The 27,392-nt window shown below is 37.1% G+C and overlaps 1 protein-coding gene across 8 annotated transcripts in view; it reads right to left on the reverse strand.

Moving 5' to 3' along the window:
• Positions 1 to 27,392, reverse strand: part of ROBO2 (roundabout guidance receptor 2) — a 461,596-nt gene that overhangs the window by 402,322 nt on the left and 31,882 nt on the right. For all 8 annotated transcript variants that reach the window (XM_021403192.1, XM_021403137.1, XM_021403173.1 and 5 more), the window contains exon 2: positions 12,878 to 13,204. In XM_021403192.1, coding sequence (XP_021258867.1) covers positions 12,878 to 13,204 — 327 coding nt within the window. The remainder of the gene's footprint in view (positions 1 to 12,877; positions 13,205 to 27,392) is intronic.

A 27,392-nucleotide genomic window follows, 5' to 3' on the forward strand; every position in this document is an offset into this window, starting at 1 on the left:
TTTATGACAAAATATAAAACTCCTCTTGTAATATATTCCTTAAGACTAATTTATACACTACAAATATAAAGGCCGTACATCTCAGACTGTTTTTTTCAGATTAGGTTAAGAACTAAAAAAACAAAACTTCTCCAATTACTTCTGGTGAATCTAAGCCCATATAGGACATGATGCAAGCAAAAGGTGCTGCCTTCTTAGCAGGTTTTTCAGTATTATTTTGGATAATTTATTCTATCTCTATTTGACTGCTGCCAGCTTCATGACTAAGAAGAATGACAGGCCAAATCTTGCAGCCTTCACAGAAGTCTTAAACTTTTCCTGGCACACAAATAACTTATCAACTAGAAAAGTGGTACTTTCCCCAGGTGTTCCTACGGCAAAACAACATGTCTACCCAGCACCAGGTTATTAATGTTTCATTTTCCTGATGTTCTGTGTTGGCAGCCATGACAGAAGGCTTTGAACTTGTTTATTCACACTTGCTTGATCCTGTTTCCACACAGCACATCACAGCCTGTGGAGCTAGGAAGATGGATGAGGAAAACCAGGGCCATGAGAGGGTCAGGGTCATGGTGTCGCTGGATCTCATTAACTGCATCACTCACTGCAGCAGTCACTTCAGAGGTCACCTCAACTGAGGAGTTTGGCATAGGTGGTGGAAGAATGGCAGAAGTGTAACACATGTTCCCTGAAGTTGATGTTATATATGGAAAGAAGTACAGGTCCTTACATCATTCCTTGACTTTTTAGGGTTTTTTGCCTTTTTGCTTAAGAAAAAAAAAAGCATTTAACAAATATCTGATAGGTATCATAGCAGAGAACACTGAAAATAAGAAAAATATATATCAATTTAGTATTTCTCCTGTCATGATTTGCACATGTACTGAACTGCTGGAAAGGGAGCAAACAGAGTACATAATATCATAGACTGCCTTTGGTATACAGTGAGAATGTACAGCAATGTGTATCGATTATATTTTTGTAATGATATGTATATTTATTATATTTTTATTATATTTATATATAAATATAAAATTATAATTAATATATATGACAGAGTTAAAATATTATGTAACTGAATGCTGTACAGATCGTAAACACCATTACCAATATTTCATTATAATTTAAGAGTTCACACTTCCATAACTCTAGCAAATAAATAAATATATTCTGTTCCGCTTCTTCACTGGTTCTGTATGTCAATGTTAGGAGTGTAATGGCACACAGATATAAAAATTCCTCTCTCATATTCATTAAATTCTGTTCTTTACATCTCCTTTCCTTGTAGTGAGCTATTCTGCAACAGCCCAACTTATTTCCAAGAGAGGTGAAAAGTTAGTATTATTAAACTATTTCTAAACACATCTGCAGCACTAGAATAAAAAAACAGAAAATAAATTCTCATTTGTTCAATATGCAAGTGTATTATGAGAGAAGTGACATACAAGCCCAGCCTTGTACATATACACAGTGTATTTATGATTACCAGTCAAAATATTTTGATGAATGGCAAAATTAGAAAGCAAATTAAAAGCAGAATAGTCAAAGATAAACTTTTTGCTTCTTTCACTTCTAGCAAGTGAAAGCAAGTCCTTAGAATCCAACCAAATCAAAATCCAGTTTAAAAAGGAAACAACAATAACAAAACAAAACAAACGCACAAGAGTGCTCTGTCCCAAACTCCCCAGTTCCAATTTCACAACAAAATATAAAAGCATGGGCTTCAGTGGAGATATCATCCAGACTAAATGCAGTGGTAGGGGAAGAAGTAGCTCTACAATTTTTTCATCAAACTGTACCTTCTTTCTCCTCCCTACTCACTTGTTTGTTTAAGATGTCAGTTTCTTGGAACCGAAGGAGACCTTTTTGTTCAGATTTCTGTGTTTCATGGGGGAGGAAGAAATAAGAAAAAAATCTACATCTTTCAATAAGATTGACAATCAAAGTTTACATAATACATGTAAAATTTATTAAAAAGTCAAAAGCTTACATTAATACATTCACAGTCAGATGCTGCTCAATTAGTAACACAATCTGAACAGAAGTATGTGAACACATCACCTTTATTTTCATACGAAGCAAAGGGAGACAAACAAATGAAGAACACCCCTCATATTTTTAAGTTATCACACTACCAATTAAAAGATTCGCCTTCTGTTTGTAGCTCTGCAGTAAACGTTACATGACCTTGAACAGATGACTCTGAATCTCAAGGAAAATAACAATGACGTTTAGAATTGTGACTGACTTGTAGGCATGCATCTCTAGGAGTGGAATTTACAAGTTTGAATCAGGTACTTATGTTTCTCGTAACATGAAAAGAATTGCATAGCTGCTGACTGAATGAGTAGGAGCTCTAACTTTTCTATCTTTAGCATGTAGAGTGTTTCACATCAGCTGAGTATCCAGACTGGAGGCTACTGATCTCCTCCAAAAAAATCAAACAGTGAACATACTCTGATAAACCCAAGAACTGGACTACTTCAAGGAAGACATCAAATTGCTGATTCTTATCATGAAATATATGAAAAAATACATAAAAATGAAACAACGAAGTTAGAAACAACATAGATTAAATACAAAAACAAATATGTTTCAAAAATAATTTCAGAGTTGTTCTGTTTTGTTTTTCCACCATTTACTCTTTAGTAATCAAGGTGCTTTGCTAGAAAAGAAATCTTTCCTGACATACCTCCAAAAAGGTTCCTTCAACTTTCCAGGCTATACCCTAATTGCTCTCTCTTACTGACTTTGTCACCGAAGATAGCAAATATCCTTGTTACTATGATGACTCTGTTCCATCCATAACAGATGTTTTCAACTACCAGAGGTTTTCCACTACCTGTGCCTTTTCCTAATGCTAACCAGAAAAAGAGAGTGTGCTAAAACACCTTAAAGGTGTTTTTTGCATGCACATATTTGCTTCTCCTAACAGAACTAGCTATATATAGAAATTAAGCTTCCAACTATTCCAACTGTGTTTCAATACAGTTTTGCGAATTGGGCAAGAAAAGACAGCCCGAAAACATGTCAGGATTAAGAGACATTTCTAAAGTACTAGTGGGCTGAGTGGAAAGAGGACAACACGCTCTAGCATTAAGCAGGCCTTTTGGTCTGACCTAGAAGAATTATCACTGTAATTGTATGAAGTACATCAAGCACCTGTCTGTTCACTTTACAGTTGTGGACTCAGGAAAGATGTTAGCTTGCTAAAGCTACTAAAAACAGTAAAAGGCTACCAAATCAAATATGCTCTTCTTGTTTACAACTGCTTCTCTTTCTGCCAGGAGGTAATATCTAATTTTCTTAATCCAACATTTGCACTTCCCCAGAATCTGTGTGGGGAATGAACCACTTGAAGTGTTCAAGCTCATGTGCTCTCCCCAGACAGTGTCTTTGTTTGCAACTAAGACTGCCCACTGGTATGACCCAGCAGAGCAAAACATGTGCCATTCTCAAAAGCTGCGCATGACCACATAGAAATCAAAATATTTTGTCATATTGACAGCTGATAGTCTGCATATTCCAAAGTCTATATGTGTATGTAAAGCCTGTAATGAATTTGCACATATCATGGAAACAAATTGAATGTTGTCTCGAGAATATCACTAATAGATTTCTTTTTATACAAAATAAAAAAATAAGAAATTTCACTCGTCTACCTCAACTGTGCTTTTATGAAAAAAACACAGGAATTTAACATCCTAACCACATCTAAAATTTCACTTCATATCCATCTCTACCCCAGTATAAGATCATCATCCTATTACCTGTGAGCTTTGGGCTTTTCTAATACTGTCAGTCACTAAGTGCACTATGTATGACACTTAATAATTAATTGAAAAAGTTGCAGTTAGAGGGTTACAGTTAATTCTTTTGTTATGTTTCCTCCTCTAGGTTCTTCTAAGTCATACTTGTGTATGTGCATATGTATAGCCGACTGGGAACTTTCTGCATACATTATGATTTAAAAGTAATTGAAAAAATTAACTAGTGAAAATTATTTTGCAAGGTCATTACTCATCTTGTCCATGTAAGCTAGGGATATTTTCCTCTGAGATTCTCACATGTGGATTAGTGGTTTGAGGTATAAAAGAAGAAGAATGAGAGCCAATGAAACAATCTCCTTCCCATAAGCAATGCTCACATGTCTCAAGCTTTCTGAGAGGCTGGGCTGATATTCTGGCGGAAACGTACTTCTACTCCATCTATTTCATTTGATGATTTTGTAGAAGGGATGGGCAAGAGGAGGGTTCAAGTCCAACTAGTAGAACTGAAGTCTCTCTAGCAAGGTGCAGGTGGATATGAAATTTGCAATTTTAAATGCCAAGGCCACCTTCTACTTTGACATACAAGATTACACAAGCCTAGCAGCAGCTCTCAACATGTGAATCACATTAAACTGGATGATGTTGAAGACTAACACAGGAGACACCAGACTAACCGAATGTGCAAGCTCATATGCTTTAAAACTGATCATAGGGAAATGTGCTGTAAAGTAGAAGCTCATCTGTTACAAATTATAGAGAAAGATCTGCACCAGATTACTACAGAATGACTAATGACCTACCAAATGCTTTAAAAACGTCAAACATGATCACAGGACAGATAGGTAAGGGAACGGTGAAGGTAGTTATTAATGGCTAGTTCATAATGTATAGGATGCTGGCCTTTAAACATTGTATGCAATATAGCCACTCACATCTCAGAAAATGAATGAAAACTAGAACAGGTGTAGAAAGGACTACTAGGATCAAGAAAATATTTTCCAAAAGGAGACAAGAGCTCTTCTTGTTTAACTTAGCAATAGGACAGATGAGAAGCGATATCACTCTGGTCTATAAACACAAAGGAGAGAAAATAACTGAACTAAAGGAGAATCTTACCACAGAGCAAGCATAAATAAAGAACTTTTATGTTTACATTGGTAACTTCAGAACTGTTTCACTTATCATTGGAAGACCTAAGTTCCAAGGCAAGCTTCCAACAGAAACAGGGATTGGCATGAGCTCAGGGGGTGAAGGGGAAACCAATCGAATTTGTTTTCCAAGGGTAGCTTGAAACAGCATTGAGTGGAATTTAAAAATACAGCTGCGCAGAATACAGGTGTACTTGGTGATCTAGGGCTCCTAATTCTTCATGTCTCTGCAACCCTTTATACAATGACAGACACATCTACAAGACAGAAGAAAGTAACTGTATCTTCCTCCTCTAACGTGATGAGGCAGTTTCCAAAATATCGGTATAAATTCGCATCACTGCCACTTGAAAAATTCAAGTAAGGGCAGAGGAACAAAAATCTACCATTTCATTTCCCACATAAGTTCCAAGTACTATAAACTTTATTCAAAGAACAACATCTGTGAAAACATCTGAAGTGGAAGGATTACCAAAGCCATGATTAAATTTCAGTTCTCCAAGAATGGAAGCAGGGGAAAGATAATAATCTCTGACCAAAGACAGAAAAAAAATAGGGAAGAAGGCAAAGATTCCGGTTTCTTCAAACAAATGCAGTGATTATCAAAATGAAAAGCCATACACATATATGTATGTATGTGTGTGTAAAAAATATCCACCAATCTCACTCTAATAATTGATGTTAATTAGCATAGTAATGAACTTCATTTGTATTGAGATCATGCAACATTTGCAAATGAATGGTCTGGAGTACTGCTTCAAATGAGTATTTTTTAAAGCCTATTTGACATCAGAGAATAGTACAACATGTCTGAAGCATATGCCAACAATAGCTAATATTTCAATTAATATTCAAACAGTGCTTATAGGCTCCTGAGCAAAAGGAACAGAGGTGTAAAAATGCAGTGTTATCTTGTTTTCCTTCATTCCTCAGATGAACTAAAAATCAGAGAAATGTCAACCAAAAAATGAGTACGAGACATGCACACTAACCAAGGATCAGCCAATAGGTGATCTCTTTCAAGGTTTCTCTAAAGTCATCAACTGTTCTTTTGCTTTCAACATTTTATCAGGTAGAACATTCAAAGATACATAAACAGCAGGATTTGATTGAAAAAAAAAGAAATCAAAGGCAAGGGGAAGGAAGTAAGCTGATAAAAATCAAATGAGGAAATGTGCAAGAAATTATTAGAAGCAGATTCAGATCAAGAGCACTGAAAATAGCTTCTAAAACGTAACACTAGAAGTTCTATTTTAGGTGGAAAAAGAGTAGATCCTGGGCAGAAAAATTCAAGGAATAAACTGGTGATGCTACAGAAAGCTTCTTTAAGCATTTCTGGATGTGGTAAACTACTACTACTACACTAAAGCTGGGGATAATACTGGAGTGTGTTTATATATATATACATATATACACACACACACACATATATATATACACACATACAGTGCAACAGAGTACGCTACAAAAACATTTTAACCAGTTCTGAAGGAATTAATTCACATGGTGGTAGCAATTTTCAGTTGTTAAGGAAACTTTTCACTGGACTTCTCAGCACATACAATCTGCTAAGCTAAAGTGCTCACAGTGAACACTTCTTAGGCAAAAAAGCTTGCTTGTTTTGTGTGAAGCTGCGTATCTCTCTTTAAAGCTCATTATGCTGTGAACGCTCACCAAAAATGTATTATAAGATGACTATAGTACAAAAGGAGCTAGAAGAAGAAAACAGAGAAAATAAAAGGCACCATGTACAGTAACTGAAATTATGTTTTATACTTTTGGATCTACCATCAGTGTGATGCCACTTAGATGAGCCATTAGCAATTTGGGTCTTGAATTAAACATTTAGATCCGTGTGTCCAAGTAGACCTCAAATGATAGGGAGTGAGGATGTAATGATGCAATCACAAGCTTAAATCCTACTGGAGTGTGACAGAAAGTACTGTTTTTGTCCACACTGAAGGTATTGAGACTGAAGCACAATCATAAACAGCTCACGAGAATTATCTTAACAATAACAGGAAACAAAGTTTAGCTTATGTTGATGAGAAGCACCTCCACCAGAAATTCTAATCCACCCTGACAACTAGTGTAAAAAATACACTCTCACAAGTATTTATACTTCTTATCCTAGGTGAATTCAGACGCAACAGAAATACATACTTAACTGAAAACCAAACTAGTATATGAAATAATTAGAAATACTTTTTTTGATGAAAAAGGGACTTTGACATGAGACATCAGCCCAGTCTTGATTTTTCTGATCTATCTTCACTCTCTGGCATTTATTAACCTCTAATTTCAAATAACAACTGTAAGGATTAAATTGTGCCCTGCACAAAAATGTCATGTTATGTAATGATTTCTAAAAATAGTATTTCCAATAGTTTCAACCTAATCACAGAAATTCCTTTCTGTAAGCTTCAGAAGTATACGGGCCTAAAGTGTTCCACCAATCTCACAAAACCTGCCTTGTTCCCAATTATCTAACCAGATACAACTTTCTGTATTTTGTTCTCCAGGACGGATTTTGTTTTCATTCAGTAAGCTGGAATAATAGCCATGGCTTATTATATTTACTTCTAGAAAAATGAAGAGAAAGAAAACGCATGTTGATTTTTAGTGTCGTACTATGACTCATCCCCAGACTTCTGTAAGGATCAATCTTCAGCATTTCAATTTCTACAACAATTACTTCTGTCTTAATGAGAGAAAAGGATTGTAGGTTCAGACAGCAAGCTCTTCACATGCCAGTGAAAAGAAGGAGGATGGGGATGTAAGTAAATGAACTTATACATGTCAGCACACGTTAGAATAACCTTGACAAAGCAAACCAGACTCAGAAATTTGAATTTATAACAATGTTCATATTTAGATTATACGTTTAACAGAAACTAGATGAAAAATAATCCATCCATTTCAGAGTCACATACATTTTGCTAGGTATTAATGCTATTTTACAGGTGATCTTTATTCTAAATATGTCAAGAGAAATTATTAACTCCATTATTATGAGCATACTGTAGTCTTTTGCAGATGTTCCTGCAAATTGTCATTAGCTTTACGGCACAGAGATGATTGCAGAGCATGTATTTTATACCTCCCAGCCTTTATTCACATAGTACTGCAGAATACCCATTTTATTCGTGAAATTACTGTCTCCCATGTGTAAGATGTGGCTTACGCTTGCTTTGGAGTACACCTGTGACTCTTCACATTAAATTTGGTGTATTACTATAACCACTCTTGTTAAAGATAAAACAGAACTCAGTTTTGAATTTAACATAAACAAGATCATTATGTTTGGAAAGTGTTTCAAAGCCTGCTATTCAAGCAATCTGTGACATATAAATAATGCAAGACCTTTCTCCAAATGACTTCAGTTCAAGCACAGACTCGGAAAGATGGAAACCCAAATTTACACTGCCATCACAAAATTAAATCTATTTCTGGTTCTCCAATTGAATTAGGAAGCCAAGTCTTCCACTGTTTTCTATTAGCACCAACCCACACACTTCTACCCTTTGCCAATCCATGCAGAAAAGGATCTTACTTGTGAATATTCCCGAGTTTTATTCTTACATTAAAATGGATTCTTATATTAAAATGGAAGTAAATCCCAGCTAATCTGAAAAGCCTAGTATTTTCTTTTAAAAGAAAGTAAGGTAGAAAATTGGTCTTTTCTTCCCCTCCCTTGACCTTCCGACCTCTGAACCGCAACCTCCTTGCCACTAAAGCGTTCAACACCTCATTTAATCTCTCCTTGCTGCATTGGCACAGAGGCGAAAAAGGAAAAGGGGAAAAAAAATAATCTGGGGACTTCATCAATTTTTCATGAATTTTCATTTAGGCCAAAGCCCCCTCTTACAGCGGTCGATAGATCAAGCTGCTGTCACATATTTAACACCTGGGGCTACAGCTGCTCTCCCTAGGGGCTGCCGCTGACTCAGGCTGGATCAGACACTGGTGACTCAGTGCGAGGACCCCTCATGCTCTCTCTGTTGCTTACATGTGGCGCCCCATTGCTGGGGACTGAAATCCTATCTATGTCTCCTGATAGTCCCACTGGAAAACCCCACCACATTGGTTCAATCATGTCAATTCATACATTGTAAAACCTGTGCTTTTATTTTAACACTACCAGTTTTCAACAATGATTTTCAAGAATTAAAGCAGTTTCGTAAAAGTAAGATTAACTCCCTTTTCTAAATCTCCCAAGAAAGTCTTGCTGTTAAGGTATTTCTAATAATGCTAATCCTGGTTCATCTTTGTTTAAAAAAAACGGCATCATTTAAACACAAAAATCAAAAGAAGTATGTTCTGTTTTGAATAAGATTCCTTCAATTGTTTTAGGACTAGAACAATTACTTTTAATGATTTAACTATAAGACATATAAATACTATATCAGAATTTACCGCATGTACAATTTAAAAATGATTCTGCTGCTAGCATTAGAATTATCCTTCATACTTTGAGGAAGGTTCCTACAAAAAAAAGAAAGAAAAAAGAAAGGAAAGGAGAGGAAAAGAAAATGGAAAAGGAAAAGGAGAAAGAACAAAAGAAAAAAGTGACCCTAACAAACAGCCTAATACATTTAAGAAGAATTGAACAGAATACGTAATGTCTAGCCCAAACTATGCCTTACAATACAAACAGCTATTTCTTCCTCAATATCCTCTGGAATAAACACTCTCTAAAATTACAAACAGTTCTTAAAGCACATCCTGTATGGTAAGGATGTTCTTTGAGTAGCTTCTCATATCAAAGTTCCTCACAGTTCTTTGAGATATTTTCTGAGAATATTCTATGATTCGATGGATCTAATTTTCCGATTATGTATATCAGTAGATACAAATATTTTCCTTTAATTGTATGCAAATGGTTTCAATAGGCATGGATTTAAAAGCAGATTTAAATTCTTTGGGTGGGCTGGTATCTAAATTCATCATGCTTGAGAAAGATGTTAGCTGCTCCTACATAAAAAAAGAGCTAAGGGACTTCAGCAACTTGCAAAAATCACTCCAAAAACAAGGGGCAAAGTGACTACCTTCAAGATGGGCCACTTTCTGTGCTCTGAATGACTACATGACCCAAATGAACATCACTTAACCTTTTTCTTCTGTCTGATGTGTACATCAGAAGATTTTCAATCTTTGTGCTTTTTTGCCAGGTGACCATGGAGGGGAAAAAAATGGAAAGATAAAAGAATGAATCACAATTAACATAGTATCATCTGAACGCATAAGCATGACCACACTTAACAGGTACAGAAAATACCAAAATATTTCTTCATAAATCATTCAAAAGTTCCAAGTGTGCATTAGTGGGGAATGACAATATAATAAGAAAAGTAAAACAATTGCTGATTTTTCCACTAAAACAGCAGACTCAAGCATTTTAGACCTGTAAAAAGCAGCAGTTTATCTCTAATAACACAATTTGAGGCCACCTACAGTCATCTACTAATCCAAAACCCTGTTGTCAGCAAAGGACAACCACCCTTTCTCTGGTGATGAAAACAGCTTAGCTCAGCGTGGAAAGAGCAGTTTTCAACACCATTAGAGATAGCTGAAGGAAGCCCTGATTGCATGTGGCTGTCTCAGTTCCCTCAGACAGGGACCTGGCATCCAGGCAACTCACTGCCCTCAGCAGCGTGGAAAACAGGGGAATGAGGACTCACTGCTGACAACAGGCTGTCAGCAGCAACTCATTTCCCAAGTGTGCTCATGTCCTGCTACTGGCCTGCCCGCCTTCTTCAGTCCAGAAATGCTGACATTAGAAATAGCTGTTCTCTAAAAGAGACTTTAAAACTTAATTTACAGACAAAAGTCTCAAAATCAAGGAAAACTGAGCAGTTGGGTATCATTCTCCACAGGATTCTTTTGGTACACATCTAACTTTGCCATGTGCTTTCGTAACTACTGAGCATAAAACAAGAGAATCTCTAAAATTTAACAAGCAAGCAATGTACACGTTGATTACAGTTTGTTTTTTTTTTCTTTGAAAATACCTTGTAATCACAAATCATGGTATGGCTCAAGGAAAGACAAAGCACTGTTTAATCTAAGTGGAAATGGAATGCCTGCCTTCCACTGCTAAACCGTTCAATTGGAAAATTCAGTCAGTTAAATTTCAAAGCTATGAAAACAATAAAAAAATGTGGTGTCAGGTGCATGCTGCTGTTGCAGAAACTTTGGCTATAGTTTCAGATCTAAAGTTTCACGTTCTATGATCCTTCTGACGGTGAAACCTGGTATATTATTTTTAAAGTCTTGTACTGTCTCACATGCAGTTCATGCATGACCTGCCACCAACGACAGCGGTTAAAGAAATAATGTCAAAGACTGGAGGTACTGTAACACAAGTCTCACAGCAGCCACTGAAGTAGGGATCAGTGAAAACTGATAGAACACATAGCACCTCTGAATTCCAAAATAACCAATCACTTCAGTTTGATGACTTAAAGCATAACTTGAACAATGTTCTGAGCTTGAACAGATGTCTGAATCTCAACATGATTGTCATAAAGATTTCAAAATGTTTATGCCCCTCACACTGGGTTTCTCAATAGACAGCTTAAAAAAAACATATATACAAACAAAGAAATGATCCAGTTAAAGTTTATCTATATTCATACTCACCCAGCTTTCATTCTTTCTTAAACTGGTCATCTTCTTGATTCCTGAATACCTACCTACACTGAGTAACACTGCGATGTCTTTATCAGCAGATACACATTTATTAGTGGCTTGAATAAACCTGTTTTCATTTTTCCTTTAAAACAATTTTTAATCTAGGTTGTGACAAGCAAAAGGCAGTGAACAGGTCTGTTCTACTTGGCCTATGCCAACATCTAAGTAATTCAAGAATGGCATTTTCTGCAATTTGTGAAAAGACTGAAAACTCAAGACCATGTAACAATAACTATAGAAGTCCCAAACTGCATCAGGAATAAAATTTGCTCTTTTCCAACCCCTATTTTTTTAGGCCACCATGCATTTTTAGTGTGTTCTTAAATCCATTCACTATCAACTAAGTGATGCAAGTTGATGCTGAAGCCCTAATTCAGTCAAACACATTTTGCTGAAATAACTGCCAAATGAAGAACTGTGAGGGGAAAATTAAAGACCAGCAAGAGAACAACATTTATAATTCTATTAAAACACACAATTATGCAAAGAAACACAGCTATGCTTTGTTGATACTCTGAGAAAAAATTGGATTTTTTTTTCCAACCCATACAACCAAGTAGCAAAAATTACTAGACAAAATGTTATAATTTATGTATGATGAGCTTGTTTGCTCTATGACTGTAACAAATGTCTTTGCTAACTCTACTGGAAGCAGATCACGCAGGCTGGGTGGTCTCTGTAAGAGCTGTGACGACTTCTCTTTTAAGACAAAGAGAATCGATAAAGAATAAGAGTGCTCTGGAGGACATGAGAAATGGCCAACAATTTCACTTGCCACTCACATAATGAATGAGGCCTATATCAAGTTTATGACAGAGTAGCACACATTGAGCTTTCCAACACCAAGACACCAAGAAGCTGTCTGTTATTGCTGTGGTAACAGATGACTAGATAAAGAGAAACAGACAGCGCACCTTATATTAAATGATAGGTATTTTTCCACATTAGCTTCAGCATAACCAACTTTAGTCATAATTTAGGAATTAGATTATTCTTTAGAGGAAGATTAGCCTTTGTCCATGCTTGTGCCAGTCATCATTACACACTGGCTAGAACTGTACTTCTGTATAAATCACATTCTATACGGTCACTGCTACTGAATAAATGCATGTATAAATGCCTTGACTGAGAGTTATAGTTAATGACAAAATGCCATACTTATCTGCATTTATCTCCCAAACCGCTGAGTGTGTGCAAGTGCTGGATAGCAATATAAAAGCAACTACAAAGTTTTAAACAGTGCTAACAATACAAAACTTTACTCACATGCCACTTCCAGAGATGCATTGCGACTCACAGCTTCTCCAAGATAGTTCCTTGCTACGCAAACATAACTTCCTTCATCAGGTTTACTCCTGCGTCCATGCACAATACGCAGGAAAAATAAAGATCCGCTAGGCAGCAGCATACGGTGGGAGCGAGGATCATCTTTGTCAGTTTCCACTCGCTCTCCATCTTTGTACCATTCAATAGTAGGAGTTGGCCGTCCTTCAGCTTTACAGTTCAGGGTTGTTGGTTCTCCTTTAGAGACTATCACATCTGAAGGATGCTCAACAATCCGTGGTGGAAAGTCCTCCTGGCGGAGACGGGATCCTGGAGAAAAAGAAAAGGGTGGAGGAAAGCATGAATTATTTTCACTTTTGGCTTCACAAAACATTCTCACAAATTACTCTTTCAATGTCACCAAAATTTTCAGAGAAATTACAAAGAAAAAGACAATCTGTCCACAGATTACACTGTTTATTTTTTATCTGATATCAGAGACTATATTGCAGACTTTCATAGCTAAAATTCTGAGTTTGTACTACAAACACAAACTTCTGACCAAGGCATTTGCAAATCCATACCCTATGGAGCTGGGACTTACAGATAATCTGTTACATATACAACCATGACAAGATCTTTTCCTTGTTTCAGTAATCTTTCTGTTTACATTAGCTTATAAATTCCTGTGCCCTTCCGAATTCCAGTCATGCTGACCTCCTATCTTTTCATCCGTCAGATTCAACGTATGGACTTTGTCTTACCACCTATGGTTGACACTTTTTTTGCAATTTTAATTGTATGCTTTGTGAGGAAAGGAATAGAGGTCCATTCAACATAGTGAATCCACATTTGGACTTAGTTTTGCTAACACTCTGGTCATTGAACTAAGGTTTGGCATAGCAACAAGGTGCTATACTGTTGCTGTACAAACTGACTGTTTCAGCAGCTACTGGATTCTACTACCAGTATAGTAAAAGTATCCGTAATCCATACTGCAAGTGTACACACACACACACACACACACACACGTAAAATTATATCCAAGCACAGATAGATATACTTAAAGCACAGCTGAAAGAAGTTTTTCATTTTCCACTTTTACTGTCAAAAAGACATTTAAAATCCATCAGGAAAATCTGCAGTTAAAAAGTTTTCCTAGACTATGACTCTATACACAAAAATACTGAAATCACTAAAGACTATAAATTTCACAGCACTAAAAGCCAAACACTGAGATAAAAACACACATATCTATATATATTTATCTACATATACCCAATTTATTATTCTGAAGGGAAAAAAAGCAACACCAGTTAGTTGTGTGAAGAAATTCCCAACATTACAAGCAAGAACACCAAGACTAAAGTGTTTCTTAAATTTTAAAGAGACTTAAGTCAGAGAACACTGGCAGATCTGACTGTATTTTAATAAGCGGATGGCGAAAAGTAGCAAAATTTGTAATAGGAAATGAAAAACCTAAAATATGAAGTCATTTTCTTATACATAAACATTTAGCAATAATGTTCAGAGTCCAAGCAGTACATTCCAAAGAGAACTAACATGCCTTATCCAATCCTTTGAAAACGGCTTTCTCCAACAAAGAATTAAACCCTTCACCTTATACAGCCCAATTCAAAACCTCACCCCAGGTCATAAAAGGACTAATTCTTCTTCTTCAGTACCTATGTGTATCACAAAACTAACATTTACCTCAGCCTACCTTTTTTAAGTAATCTGTGCACAAGAGAGGGCTGAGATGTGGGCTGAAAAGACCGCACCCATCAACTAGGAGAGGCTTAGACTGTGTTTGGAGGGAGGGCTCATACCACACATCCCTCTGCTGTCTGGGTGTACCTTCTTCTACTGACTTCTGCAAGTCATTCTCCTCAGCAAGCATTTGAGAGAGGGGAAAAAAAACCGCACAATAAATCAATCTGCACAGCAGACTCCTTCCTTCAAATCTGAACTGAGCACCAACAGTTATTCCAAAAGGATACGCTCTTTTAAAAAACACAGCCAAAAACCTGACTCCGTTGGCCCTTTTCCAGCAGATACAGCCACTATCTACATGCCTGAAAAGGACTGCTTCAGATGGTGTTTTCCTAGCTAAATTGCGATTCTTCCACTATGATTCCCCTGCCCCAGATACTGTTACAAATACAACCTAAATTAGAAGAAACAGGAATATCATTAACCCCCTGAACTAACTGACCAGAAAGTCTTTCCCTTCCCTTTTCTGAAGTGAGAAGGAACCATGATTTATCCAAGATGACAAGTTGTTTCACTGAAGCAGGCTGTGTTGGTATCCTGGACTATTCATGCAGCTTACTTCCCAATTTTTCCCTCAAGGATTTCCAATACCCTTATATCTCATGCATGCATACAGCATGTGAATAACCTCTAAATATAAGAGTCCCTAAGCAGCCATTACCATGATGGACAGTAACGATTTCAAATTAGTTGTTACATGCTGTTGGGCGTAAACACACCTTTGGAGAAGTCCTACAATATCTATGATTGATTCAAAGCTGCATCTGTAAAAGGGAAAGCATTAGCACTTCTCTGAATACATACTCACAGAGTACTCCAATAATCACTGTACGTTCAGGTTCACATAGTTACTGCAAATGACCGTTTATCACGCATCTCCCAGAGAGTTAGCTTCGTATATGCCTTATCAACTAATCCACTGAGAAAGTTTTGGGCTTACATTTTTGCCTATTATTTCACAAAATGGTTAAAGCCACTGTTAAGAAGAAAACGATCACACAAGAAAAAAGGCAATGTGCAAGCCTATTATAGTATCCTGCCTTCAGTATCAATGTTTCATTGTTCATACTTTAGCAATAAACAACAAGGGGCAACAAAAGACAAGACATAACACATCTCTGTTTTTTTCTGGTGTACATTTAAACTCTCACCTCATATCATACGATTTGCCACATAGAATTAAAAAAAAAGTCTTTCAGTGATTCTACCGCAATTCTAGAATCTGCCACAATATCAGACACACTTGCATAAATTCTAATTCAAAAACAAGGAAAGTGAAATTATAAAAGAATGAGGTGCAGTGACTTTCTGTCTTGATGCAATCATGCAAAAAAACACAGAAAATGAATATATAACCTCAGTGTCCTCTGGAACACTGCTGATCACGCACCTTAGCAATGTGTGAGCTTGTTATTACCTTTACCACACAATGAAAACAATCCTAAATCATCTTTTCTCATACAAAACTAACAATAACCTCATTGTCTTTCAATTTCAACATTAGCTCAACATGATAGCCTTGAAGGAGTTCCTTACTGGGGTCCCTGATTTTTTTTTTTTTTTTTTCTTAGACCATGCTATAGCCAAAACCATGACGACACCATACCACACAATTCTATGTTCTCTCCCTCAAACAGCATTTTTTTTTCTTTTAATAGAGATAAGGCAAGGAATGAAGCAGCATCTGCAGAACAGCTCAGCTTCTGATATCTACTGATTAGAAACCTATTAGTAGAAATGATGGAGACTTTCAGAACATAGGGCTTTGGGATAGATGCAAAATATGTACACTGTCACAGTACAGTGGATGCTACTGCTGCCTTCACTACAGAAAACGTAACGTGCCTACATTTCTCATACAGAATTTCATTAGTAACCTGGGGGAATTTAAAATTTGACAGTCCTCAGTAAGCAAATCAGAACTACTGTCAATTATCAGGAAAAAACCGATGGAGAAGTATCAATACATGGCTTCATCTGACACATTAATTTTTCACCTTTACAGATTAAAAGACAGGAAAGTAAAAGTCTAATGTTAATTGTTCGCTATTGTTTATCATCAGCTAATTCACCATTGCTCAACTCCAGTCTACAAACAAGCAACGAGTTAGAAGAAACAGATTATAAAGCTAACTCAGCTAAAAAAATAATAATAATTGCATTCAAACCCATTTATCTACTAGTAACAATTATTTCAGTGAAATAATAAAGAGTTTCCAATTACTGCCTGGAAAAAAAATGAGTAAAATATTGAATGAGCTAAGTCTAGCTTTTACATTATTTCACTTTTGCCTTTACTGGTAGATACCAATATTCATATTTAAACACAGACCTTTTTTTAATATCTCCTAGAAAATATATCTGAAATTGCTAAACATAATAAAATATAAGTTAGTTAAGAAAGAGAAAATAAAATATGGGCCATGAAATCCTGTATTAAATTGTTCACTAAACACTAATACTATTCTCTGTTACACATTTACTTGCGAATAAAGTCATCCTCACTTAAAAGTGAACATCAAGTTATCAGCCTGCTTTGTCTAAGATACTGTGAGACCACGTTTCACCACTAGCAAGCACAGATTTCCTTTTTACATACCAAAGCCTGGTAACTGTTGGTAAATTCTGACCTGTGAATTATTAACTACTGGGAAATGCTGCAGTTCTTGTAACGTTATAGATTCATGGTCAACTGTCACTTCATAGGTAATGAACACACTTGCATTCATATCTACCTTTATTTGAATCATTTTTTTATCGGTATGGTTAATACCTGAAGCCTAGTCCCATGCTGGAGCTGAGTGAGAGGAAGTTCCTGGAGGAAACAGTCACAGAAAGGCTAAAGAAAGCTCTAGTTGCTAGATATACAGATACTGTACTTCCATTGAAGTACTTGCATACTTCCTAATCAAAATCGTAAAAAGAAAGGAAAAAGTGAGCAAAGGTGACAAAAGTAGAAAAAAAATGTTCTAGAATGCAGATTATACTGTAGGTTACTGAAGACATTTCAATCTGATTCAGAAATGTTGTACAAGAACTGAGAATCACCTCCAAGAAAACTCACCTGAAAACAGTAAAAGATGACTGTCACTCATTCTTTTTGACCAGATGGTCAACACTACTGCTGTTCTGATTAATTCTATTTCTCATAATCAGCAACAAGTCTTAAAGATTTGCTGTACGGTATTCTGACTTCTTCACAAATTTACTCAGAGATCCAATATATCATATAGTTACAGCTACGTCAATAGCATATAAACATAATACCTTTTATTTTCAATTTAGCATGGTTGATTCTGTATGCAAATAAGCCCAAATAAATTGGAACAAATTTTATCAAATAATCAAATAAATTGATTTACTATAGATATACAACAATAAGCAGTCAAGAAAACTGAGTCAATATTTTACCATTTTTCACCACACTTACACAAAGGGTAATGAGGTGAGTGGGTGTGATATATACACATATCTTCACAGAAAAAGGCATTTGGCAGTTCACCTTCTAGTCCTCCCATGCCACTGTCTTTCAAATTTCAAGGAAAACCATTTTCATTTATAGCACTTCACGCTCTTCTGGTTTTAATTTATTAGCTTCACATCAAGACCAAAATTTGACTTCACCTATTTAACCCTATTCTGTACATAAGCAGTGGTCTGTCATATAGGAAAAGCAACAATACGGATTAAGTTCCTAGTGATTTAATTCATTTCTGAAGTAAATCAGCAAGTTGTTCATGGGTACAGAGCTAATAGGGATTAATAAAAAGGCACAGAATATCCACCAGAAAGGCTAATGATTTCACTGTAACTGCTGAGCAATTATATATACGTATATATGTAATATCAGTAAATATGTTAATAAATGTTAATATTGTGATATAGTATTCCATAATATAGATCGCAGAATTGCCTGCAAGAGTCTTCTCAGTACCCTCTCTCTTCCTTTCTACATTTATCCCTTCTTGTCACCAATTTCCACCATTGTGCCAATTTCATATACTATTTATTTGCATCTCTCCACCTCTTATATTCTAGTACCTGACTGACTACAAACTGAGAACCACTTCCTAAATTGATTTCTAAGGCAACTGCTCTTTTTATACTCTTTCTGAAGAATCATCTTTTTTTTCTTTTGATTTCTTTAGAATTTTGAAGTTGTGTACTTCAATAAAAAGAAATGTGGGATTAGATTTTCAATATCAGGAGTAACAGTTGCTTAACACTATGTATACCACACTAGCTACTTACTCAGATACCTTACTTTCTACTCCTTACTGTGGAGTACTTACCTAGTATTCTGTCCCCCTACTGTTCTTATGTTGCTGCTAACACACTAGGATATAGCCCCAAAATACAGAGTTAACAATAACCTTGTACTGCAAAAATACTGACAAGCATCCAATATTATATGTATATATACTACGCAAATTTAAAGATACATATTGCATGAAACATTTTCGGTTCAACAGTTCTGAAAGATCATGCTTAAGAAGTGTATTATGTATTTAGTTCTAAAAGATCAATGCTTGAAAAATAACCAAACTTTAAGGACAAGTTCATACTGTAGAGTTTATTGTAAAATAATAGTAGAATACGGAAACACCCACCAAAAAGAGTCATACTGCCATTTGAAAGCTTATGCCCGCTGCAAGTGAAAGTGATCAATACTGTGTCTGAGATTACTAGCTTGTTTTGTGCTTTTGAGAACATTTTCAATGCATTCCTTGTAAGAGTTTTGCCAAAAACACACACTTCCACAGATGGTGCAGACCACTTGTTTAGCAGTAAAATAAGCCGCAAAGCTAACAGAAAAAAAACATTATCCTACAACAAAGTAATAGACATAGGCAAGAAAAGGCCTGAATATGAACCTTTTTTTGTCCTATAGTCTTGGGTACTTTCTGTGCAGTAAATAGGAAAAGCAAACAGACAATTAAAAAAAAAAAAAAACCTGAAATTAAGTTAGTAAAATCACAACTGTAAGAGTGATGTGTTTTATGGACATGATTCAATAGCCTCTGCTGAATGTTTTCTGCCTGTGTAGAATCTGTCATATAGCCATGATTCTTTTTCCTCATGTAGACACTTAACACTTTTGTATGAAATAACATTAAGCTTGAAAACAGACACTTCTGCAGCTACTTAGTTAAATCTACTGAAAGACAGTTACTGTTCATTTTCTCACTTCTTCATATGCCTTGTTCCACTTAGGAAGTACTTATCAGACACATTTATTACACATATCTGTTAGAAATAATGAATAAGTGTGTCGCTTTCACTACCCTTTTAACCACAAAATTGACTGAAAGCAAGCAGAGATCTTGAACAGAGATCCAGTCAGTCACATCCCAGTTTGAACAAAAGATAATGTAAAAAAAATTCAAGATAATGAGAAAACTCAACTAGAGTACAGGCTGATGCACTGGCATCAAGCTGATTATCCTAGACGCATTCCTCTAGGCAAAGTGACATGATAAAGATTACATTTCAAAGATTTATATTTTACAGTCTCTCCTTCTCCCCTGAGATTTGGCAGATGGGAGCAGACCCCAAAGATATGACTGCTTCCAAGGTAAGGTTTTTGTTCAAAGCTGTGTCAGCAATGACAAGGTCCTCTGAAAGCTTTTCCTAGAGCAAAATTAATCCATTAACCAACACATCATAGCTTCCCCAGGACACGTATCTGCAGATAAGCCACCTTTCCTATAGTGTATGTCTGCCAAGAAGAACAGGCAACACTGAACAGACAGATCAATAACTGTCATTAAAAATATTTGACCAAATCTTATTGCAAGTCTGAGTCTGTTAAGTTTCTGTGGTATAAAACTGTGACTTTGCTAAGAGAGATGTAATCAATTTTAATCATAAAAAAACACTGCAAATGTAAAATTGACTTTTTGTTTTTGCTGTTTATATATGGACAATAATCCAATACCACAGCATAATAATCCTATTCTTTGTATGAAATTATTTCAAGGGAAACATTCCAAAATTGTTATTCAGACTGAATGGAAATTTATTCTAATTCACTTCTCTTCAAAATTTTTCTTTCTCAAGCACAAACACATGAATGGTACGTTTCAACTGTTGGGAAAATTCAACTGCCTTACAGGCTGGAATTCAGAGTAGTTAGCACAGAGCAGAAGTAGAACAGTTCTGTGCAGTTTTTAATAGTGTGAACTGTATCTTGATTAAGAGGTTTCCTGATGGACCATTTCTCAAATCATGTGAGCTGATAGTAAGAGCTACCTCCCTTCCTTTTCATGCAGAACTTTTATTTAGAATTACATTAGTATTGCCTAGATTGCAAATACATTAGCTACAATCTCAGCTCTTTGCTTTATAATATTTTCACAGGGTCTTAACTACTCCTTAAAAATTACTGCACTCTATGACACTGCATGTTAGGGGTGTGAGATTCTCATGGGCTTTTATGAGAGGAGTGAATAGGATCACAATATCCCTGAAAAACAGTATATTGACTTGCAGGCAAATGAATCACTTTTTCCCAGGTGAAAAGAGATGTTATAAACACAAGTCACTGCTTCAATGTGGAAAGAAAATTGATTTGGCTGTTGCAACGCAGTCTGGTTTAGAGTTCAGTTATCTACCATAGGCACACTCCCTGGAAGATGCTAACAGGCAACTATATACTTAATTAAAAAAAAACAAAAAAACAACCACAATCACCACACTCTTATGTGGTAAAAAAAAAAAAAACAACCCTCTGGCTTTTGAAATAAAAATAGCTGTTCAACTTCAAGTGTGGGTTTCATAAACATTCCCTGGCTCTGAAAAATGAGATGATAAGAATTGTGTCAAAAAAGAAAAAAAGAAAAAGAAAAAGAAAAAAAAAAACACGAAAAGAGGAATACTTCCAGTTATGAAAAGCAGTAATAATAAAAAGGTTTATGTGAATATATGTATATACACACAGCATATATATATACAAAGACATGTCATGCATAGATGTCTGAAATGTACAAATGTACACAAACATACATGTGCTAGATTACCTCCAGAGGTCCCTGCCTGTCCAAATTATTCTATTATATATAAACACAACATAACAAAAGCACTGAACAGACAAAAGTTTTTTCCACTCTTTTCATCCAGTAGAGCTCAATCACAACAGCTCTTCCCTAGGGTGCCTTTCAGAATCACTCAGGAATTAAGTAAAGTTAAGCAGAAGTGTATGCCTTGTATGTCCAACTCCACCAAACATCTTTTAGGTCTTTCCCAGGTCAAGGAAGGAACAGGGAAACAATAGACATTGTTTATGGACATCACAGTAATGTCTTTATTATACAGCCAGCACATTATCACCACAGCACTCAGGAACTAGCAATAACTTCTGATTAGGCAGTCAAAGGGAAGCTTTTAATATTCCAGTATTCCTGTACACCATTATTACGAATAAAAAAGAAAAAGCCTAATTAGGAGCAACTAAATTGTACATATTTACACTGCGGGATTGATTACCACACATTCTCCATAGTCTAAGACATTCTATTGGTCTATAATAATGACCACCTAAGATACCGTTACAAAAACCCAAACCCTATACCTTTCAAATTACAATCTGGTCCAGATTCCTTCAAGAAGAATGAGTCAAATAACTATCAGAGTAGGATACAATTGCCACAGAGAAAGAGTGAAATAAAAATAACTTTACAAATAAAATGTTACAGAAATTTCACAGAAGTCAAAGAAGTTGCTTCTCCAATTAAGCAGTTTCAACACGCCTTCAAAAAGTTTCTTAAAAAAAAAAAATCACAATAATTTGATCTTTACCTTTGAGATAAATATTTTGAAACAGAAGTCAAAATTTCCTCAACGTCACACCATTATACATAATCATGAAGTCTCTTGCGTGATTTTTAATTCGGATTAATAACTAATCATCTTTCCACAACACAAATGTAACACATTTTGATGACATTTTTAAACAGGCTTGACAGTTCTGACACTAACATTCACAGAAGACAATACATACAGCTAATTCAGACAATAAAACTTACTTTCTGATTCTTTTATCCTCACACTCATAAAAATCTCTTTGAGATCATTAACACTCTCCTATACTCTGAAATGTATAAGTCTGAAATATTTCACAGCTAGATAAAGCCCTGCAGTTGAGCAAGGTATCTTAAGTTGATGAGAATTTTGTGAATGGGAAGCAATACAGTTTGGTCCACTGTCATGGTTTTGTGATTTTTGGTTATTGGTATTCCGCATCATAACATCATGTACTGTATGTACCTTGTTTTCAGAAGAGAAGGACTACTACATTCCCCACGGTACTTTGCTCCTCTGTTACCATTTCCGGCCAGAGGGAAAAGATAAAAACTTGCAGATCACAAAACCTCGTCCCTTCTTTTTCTGCCCATCTCTTGTCCTGGCAGCACCTCGCTCCCCAGCTGTGTTATCGTCGGTAGTAGAGTAAGGCCTACCTCGATTTTGGACATTCTCTCTGTATTGGATTTATCAGCTTAAATTGTAATTATATTGTATTATAGTGTGTTGTTTTCCATTCTGATATCTTATTTAGTAAATTAGTTTGTTTCTCCTCAGATTGTTGCCGCTGTTCTTCGCTCTCAGGCCCATCTCCTCACCCTCTTTTCCCTTTTCCTGGGGCGTGGCCCTGTGGGTCCCCGTCCCATTCGTCACGGAACTGGGCCAAACGCCCGTAAACCACTGACAGTCCACTCAGGATGCAACAAAGATATCTTCACACAGTACACCCTGGAAAAATTCTACTTAAGTTAAAAGTTATAAACGAGACATTAAAGAAGATCAGAGACGCTTCGGGCTATAGCAACCATGCCCTGGTTGAATATGTCACCTCAAGGAATACGACACCGGCAAAGAGCAGCCAGGATCCTGAAAATCAGGAGAGAGAATTTCCAGCTGTTCAAGGAATTCTTGGATGAGATCCCCTAGGAAGTTTTCCTTAGAGAAAAGGGAATGGAACAGAGCTGGCAACACTTTAAGAATGCCTTTCTGAGAGCACAAGAGCTCTCTGCCCCCCAGCATAAGAAACCAGAGGAGGCAAGAAACCAGCTAGTCTAAGCAAGGACCTGCTGTTCAAACCGAGTTAAGAAGGAAACGTACAGCAGTGGAAGCAGGAACACATGGCCTGGGACGGGTACAAGGACGCTGTCTGGACGTGCAGAGATGGTATCAGGAAAGCCAAGGCACAGGAACTGAACTGGGTGAAGGACGTGAAAAGTAACAAAAAGGGATTCTATAGGTACATTGGTCAGAAGAAACAGGCCAAGGAGAGTGTACCTCCTCTGATAAACGAGAAAGGAGAAATGGCAACAACAGATACAGAGAAAGCTGTGGTACTAAACAAGTTCTTTGTCTCATTCTTTACTAGCAACCAGGCTTCCCACATCTCTCACATCACCGAGCATCCAGGCGGGGACTGGGGTTGCAATATCCCTCCTACTGTAAGCAAAAAGCAAGTTTGAGATAATCTGATGAGGTTGAATTGTACAACTCTATGGGGCCAAACAACATGCATCCCAGGTCCTGACGGAAATGGCTGATGTAGTTGCCAAGCCATTCTCTACCATATTCAGAAAATCATGGCTGTCAGGTGAATTTGTAGTGTCTGGATAAAGACAAACATCACTCCCATTTCTAGGAAAGGGAGAAAGGAAGACCCAGAAACTATAGGACAGTAAGCCTCACCTCTGTGAATGGAAAGATCACGAACATAACTTTCTGGAAAACATGTTAAGGCACGCACAAGACAAGGAGGTGATCCAAGACAGCCAGCAAGGCTTTACCTAGGGCAGACTGTGCTTGACCAACGTGGTGTGGACATTCTATGATGGAATGACAGCATCAACAGTCAATGGAAGAGCAACTGATGTCATCTACTTGAACTCGCGCAAGGCCTTTTGATATGGTCCCATACCGCATCCTTATCTCCAAATTAGATAAATATGGATTTGAAGGGTGGACTATTCAAAGGATAACAAATTGGTTAGATTTTCCCAGCCAGAAGGTTGTTGCCCTTGAGTCAGAACAATCCCAGGTATGTGTACAGACTGGAAGAACAACTCATTTTGAGAGCAGCCCTGCACTGAAGAACTTGGAGGTCTTTGTGGACAAAAAGTTTGACAAGAGCGAGCAGTGCACTTGCAGCCCGGAAGGCTAACCATGTCCTGGGCTGCATCAAAAGAGGAACAGCCAACAGGGAGAAGGACATGAGTTTTCCTCTCTACTAAGCCCATGTGAAGTCCCACCTGGAGTTCTGCATCCAGGCCTGGAGCATCCAATAAATGAAAGACTTGGAGCCATTGGAGAGTATCCAGATGAGGGCCATGAAGATGTTCAGAAGGCTGGAGCACCTCTCTTATGAAGAAAGGTGGAAGGAGCTGGGCTTATTCAGCTTGGAGAAGAGAAGGCTACAGGAAGACCTCACTGTGCCCTTACAGTACTTAAAGGGAGCAGGAGGAAGACTAACTTTTTATCTAAAGTGACAGGACAAGGAGGAATGGTTCTGAACTAAAAGAGATTCAGATTAGATATTAGGAGGAAATACTTTACCCAGTGTGGTGCATCTGGACTGCATTAAAAAGAGTGTGGCCAGCAGGTTGAGGGAGGTGATCCTCCCCCTTTACTCTGCCCTGGTGAGGCCACATTTAGACTACTGTGTCCAGTTCTGGGCTCCCCAGTTCAAAAAAGTCAGGGATCTCCAAGAAGGAATCCAGTGGAGGGCCACAAAAATGATAATCCATATATCCATAATTTCCATATGAGGAAAGGCTGAGTAACCACGGTCTGTTCAGCCTGGAAAAAAGATTGAGAGGGGATCTGATAAATGTTTATAAATATCTAAAAGGAGGTGGGAAACGAAAGGATGAGGCCAGGCTCTTCTCAGTGGCGTGTAACGACAGGGCAAGGAGTAATGGCCTACAACTCAAACATAGGAAGTTCCATACTGACATGCAGAAGAACTTCTTTACAGTAAGGGCAACGGAGCGCTGGAACAGGCTGCCCAGAGCAGGTGTGGAGCTTGCTTCTACAGAGATAATCAAGACCCATCTGGACACCTACCTGTGGGACCTATTGTAGGGTACCTGCTTTAGCAAGGAGGTCGGGCTCAGTGATCTCTTGAGGTCCCTTCCAACATCCGTGATTCTGTGAGGCACTGGCATAAGCTGCTCAGAGAAGTTCTGGATAACTGTCCCTGGAGGCATTTAGCAGCAAGCAACCCTGAACATGGCAAGGAGCCTGGAACTAGATGATCTTTAAGATCCCTTGCAACTCAAGACATTCTATGATTCTATGATTTCACATACCATGGAAAAAAAGGTCTACGGCTCCAAGTATTAGAAAAACAAGAGAACATTAAACAGTTGTTTTGGAAATCAATATATGAAGGCTGTTATTGAAGTAACAACTCTTATTTTATTATGATGGTCCATGACATCAGAGACAGATGCTGGTGGTATGGCAGTGGAGGTAGAAGTTTCCCGCCAATATTCTGTTACATTTTGTTAACATGCAATGAACGGGAGCAGAGGGGCAGTGTGACAAAATGACATCTAACACAGAAGTGTGGATGAAGCAAAGATATATCACTGAATTCATCCATGCAGAAAAAAATTGGACCCACTGACATTCACTGATGCTTGCTGAACCTTTACGGAAACTAAACTGTGGATGTGAGTACAGTGAGGCAGTGGATAGCACGTTTCAGCAGTGGTGACAGTAGGTCACCGCTGCTGGTGCAGATTTTTATGTGTGCGGCATGCAGGCTCTTGTTCATCACTGGTGACAACGCATAGGTAATGATGATGACTATGTCAAAAAAGAGCGTTTTATAGCTGATAATTTGCTCTATCAGGTGGTGCTATTGTGCTCTTTGTATCTGTTGTAGTTTCCATGGAAATACATAGGAAGCATTACTTTCACAATAACCTATATAATTTCACCCATCTTTATACCTCAGTGAGAAGGCACTATTTTAATGGCTTTCTTGGACCAAATTCTGACTCAAATATACATATGCGTATAATCCTAGCATTGCTAGTGACAGTCCTAGCTAGGAAGAATCTTGTCTTTCAAAGAACACGTATTTTGCAGTATCTTTCCATAGCATTATTTTTATACATTTAAAAAGAGAGATTTTCTGAACTAGCAAATACACTGACTCAGTAACACATGTTGTCTGCCCTAACTTTATAGACCACGGATCTCTGCTGACTCCACTAACACAGCATGCATTACTGATAAACCCCTCTCAGAGTCGTGGAATAGCAAAAGTACTGCTGTGACAAAGCCTTCTAAAGCCTTCTTTCCAATGTCCATAACCACTTTTTTCAAGGACGTACAGCATCATGCAAAGAGGCAGGAATGAGTGGGCCTTGCACCACAGCAGGTGAAACAAAAAATCCTAGAGAGTTCTCAAATTGTATCCTGTGAGTAAATAAATCAGCGAAAGAGAAGTAAAAGCAGCAGTAGAGGAAATAACAAGAAAATAAAGAGGAACTAGACTCCACCATCTCAGGCTATAACCACTGACATTTCAATCACTATTTTCAGCAAATATAATAATCTCTGTCTAGACAAACTAATAGAAGAAAATTCCACCTTTAAACACTCTGGTGAGTGGACTCAGTAGTCAAAATTCCAGCCAGCCACCAACACATCATCCTCCCCCACAAGATGGGATAAAAATAAAAGGAAAGCAAGAAGACTTATGGATGGAGATAAGGACAGC

The sequence above is a fragment of the Numida meleagris genome, chromosome 1 (assembly GCF_002078875.1).
Source record: "Numida meleagris isolate 19003 breed g44 Domestic line chromosome 1, NumMel1.0, whole genome shotgun sequence".
Classification (NCBI taxonomy): domain Eukaryota; kingdom Metazoa; phylum Chordata; class Aves; order Galliformes; family Numididae; genus Numida; species Numida meleagris.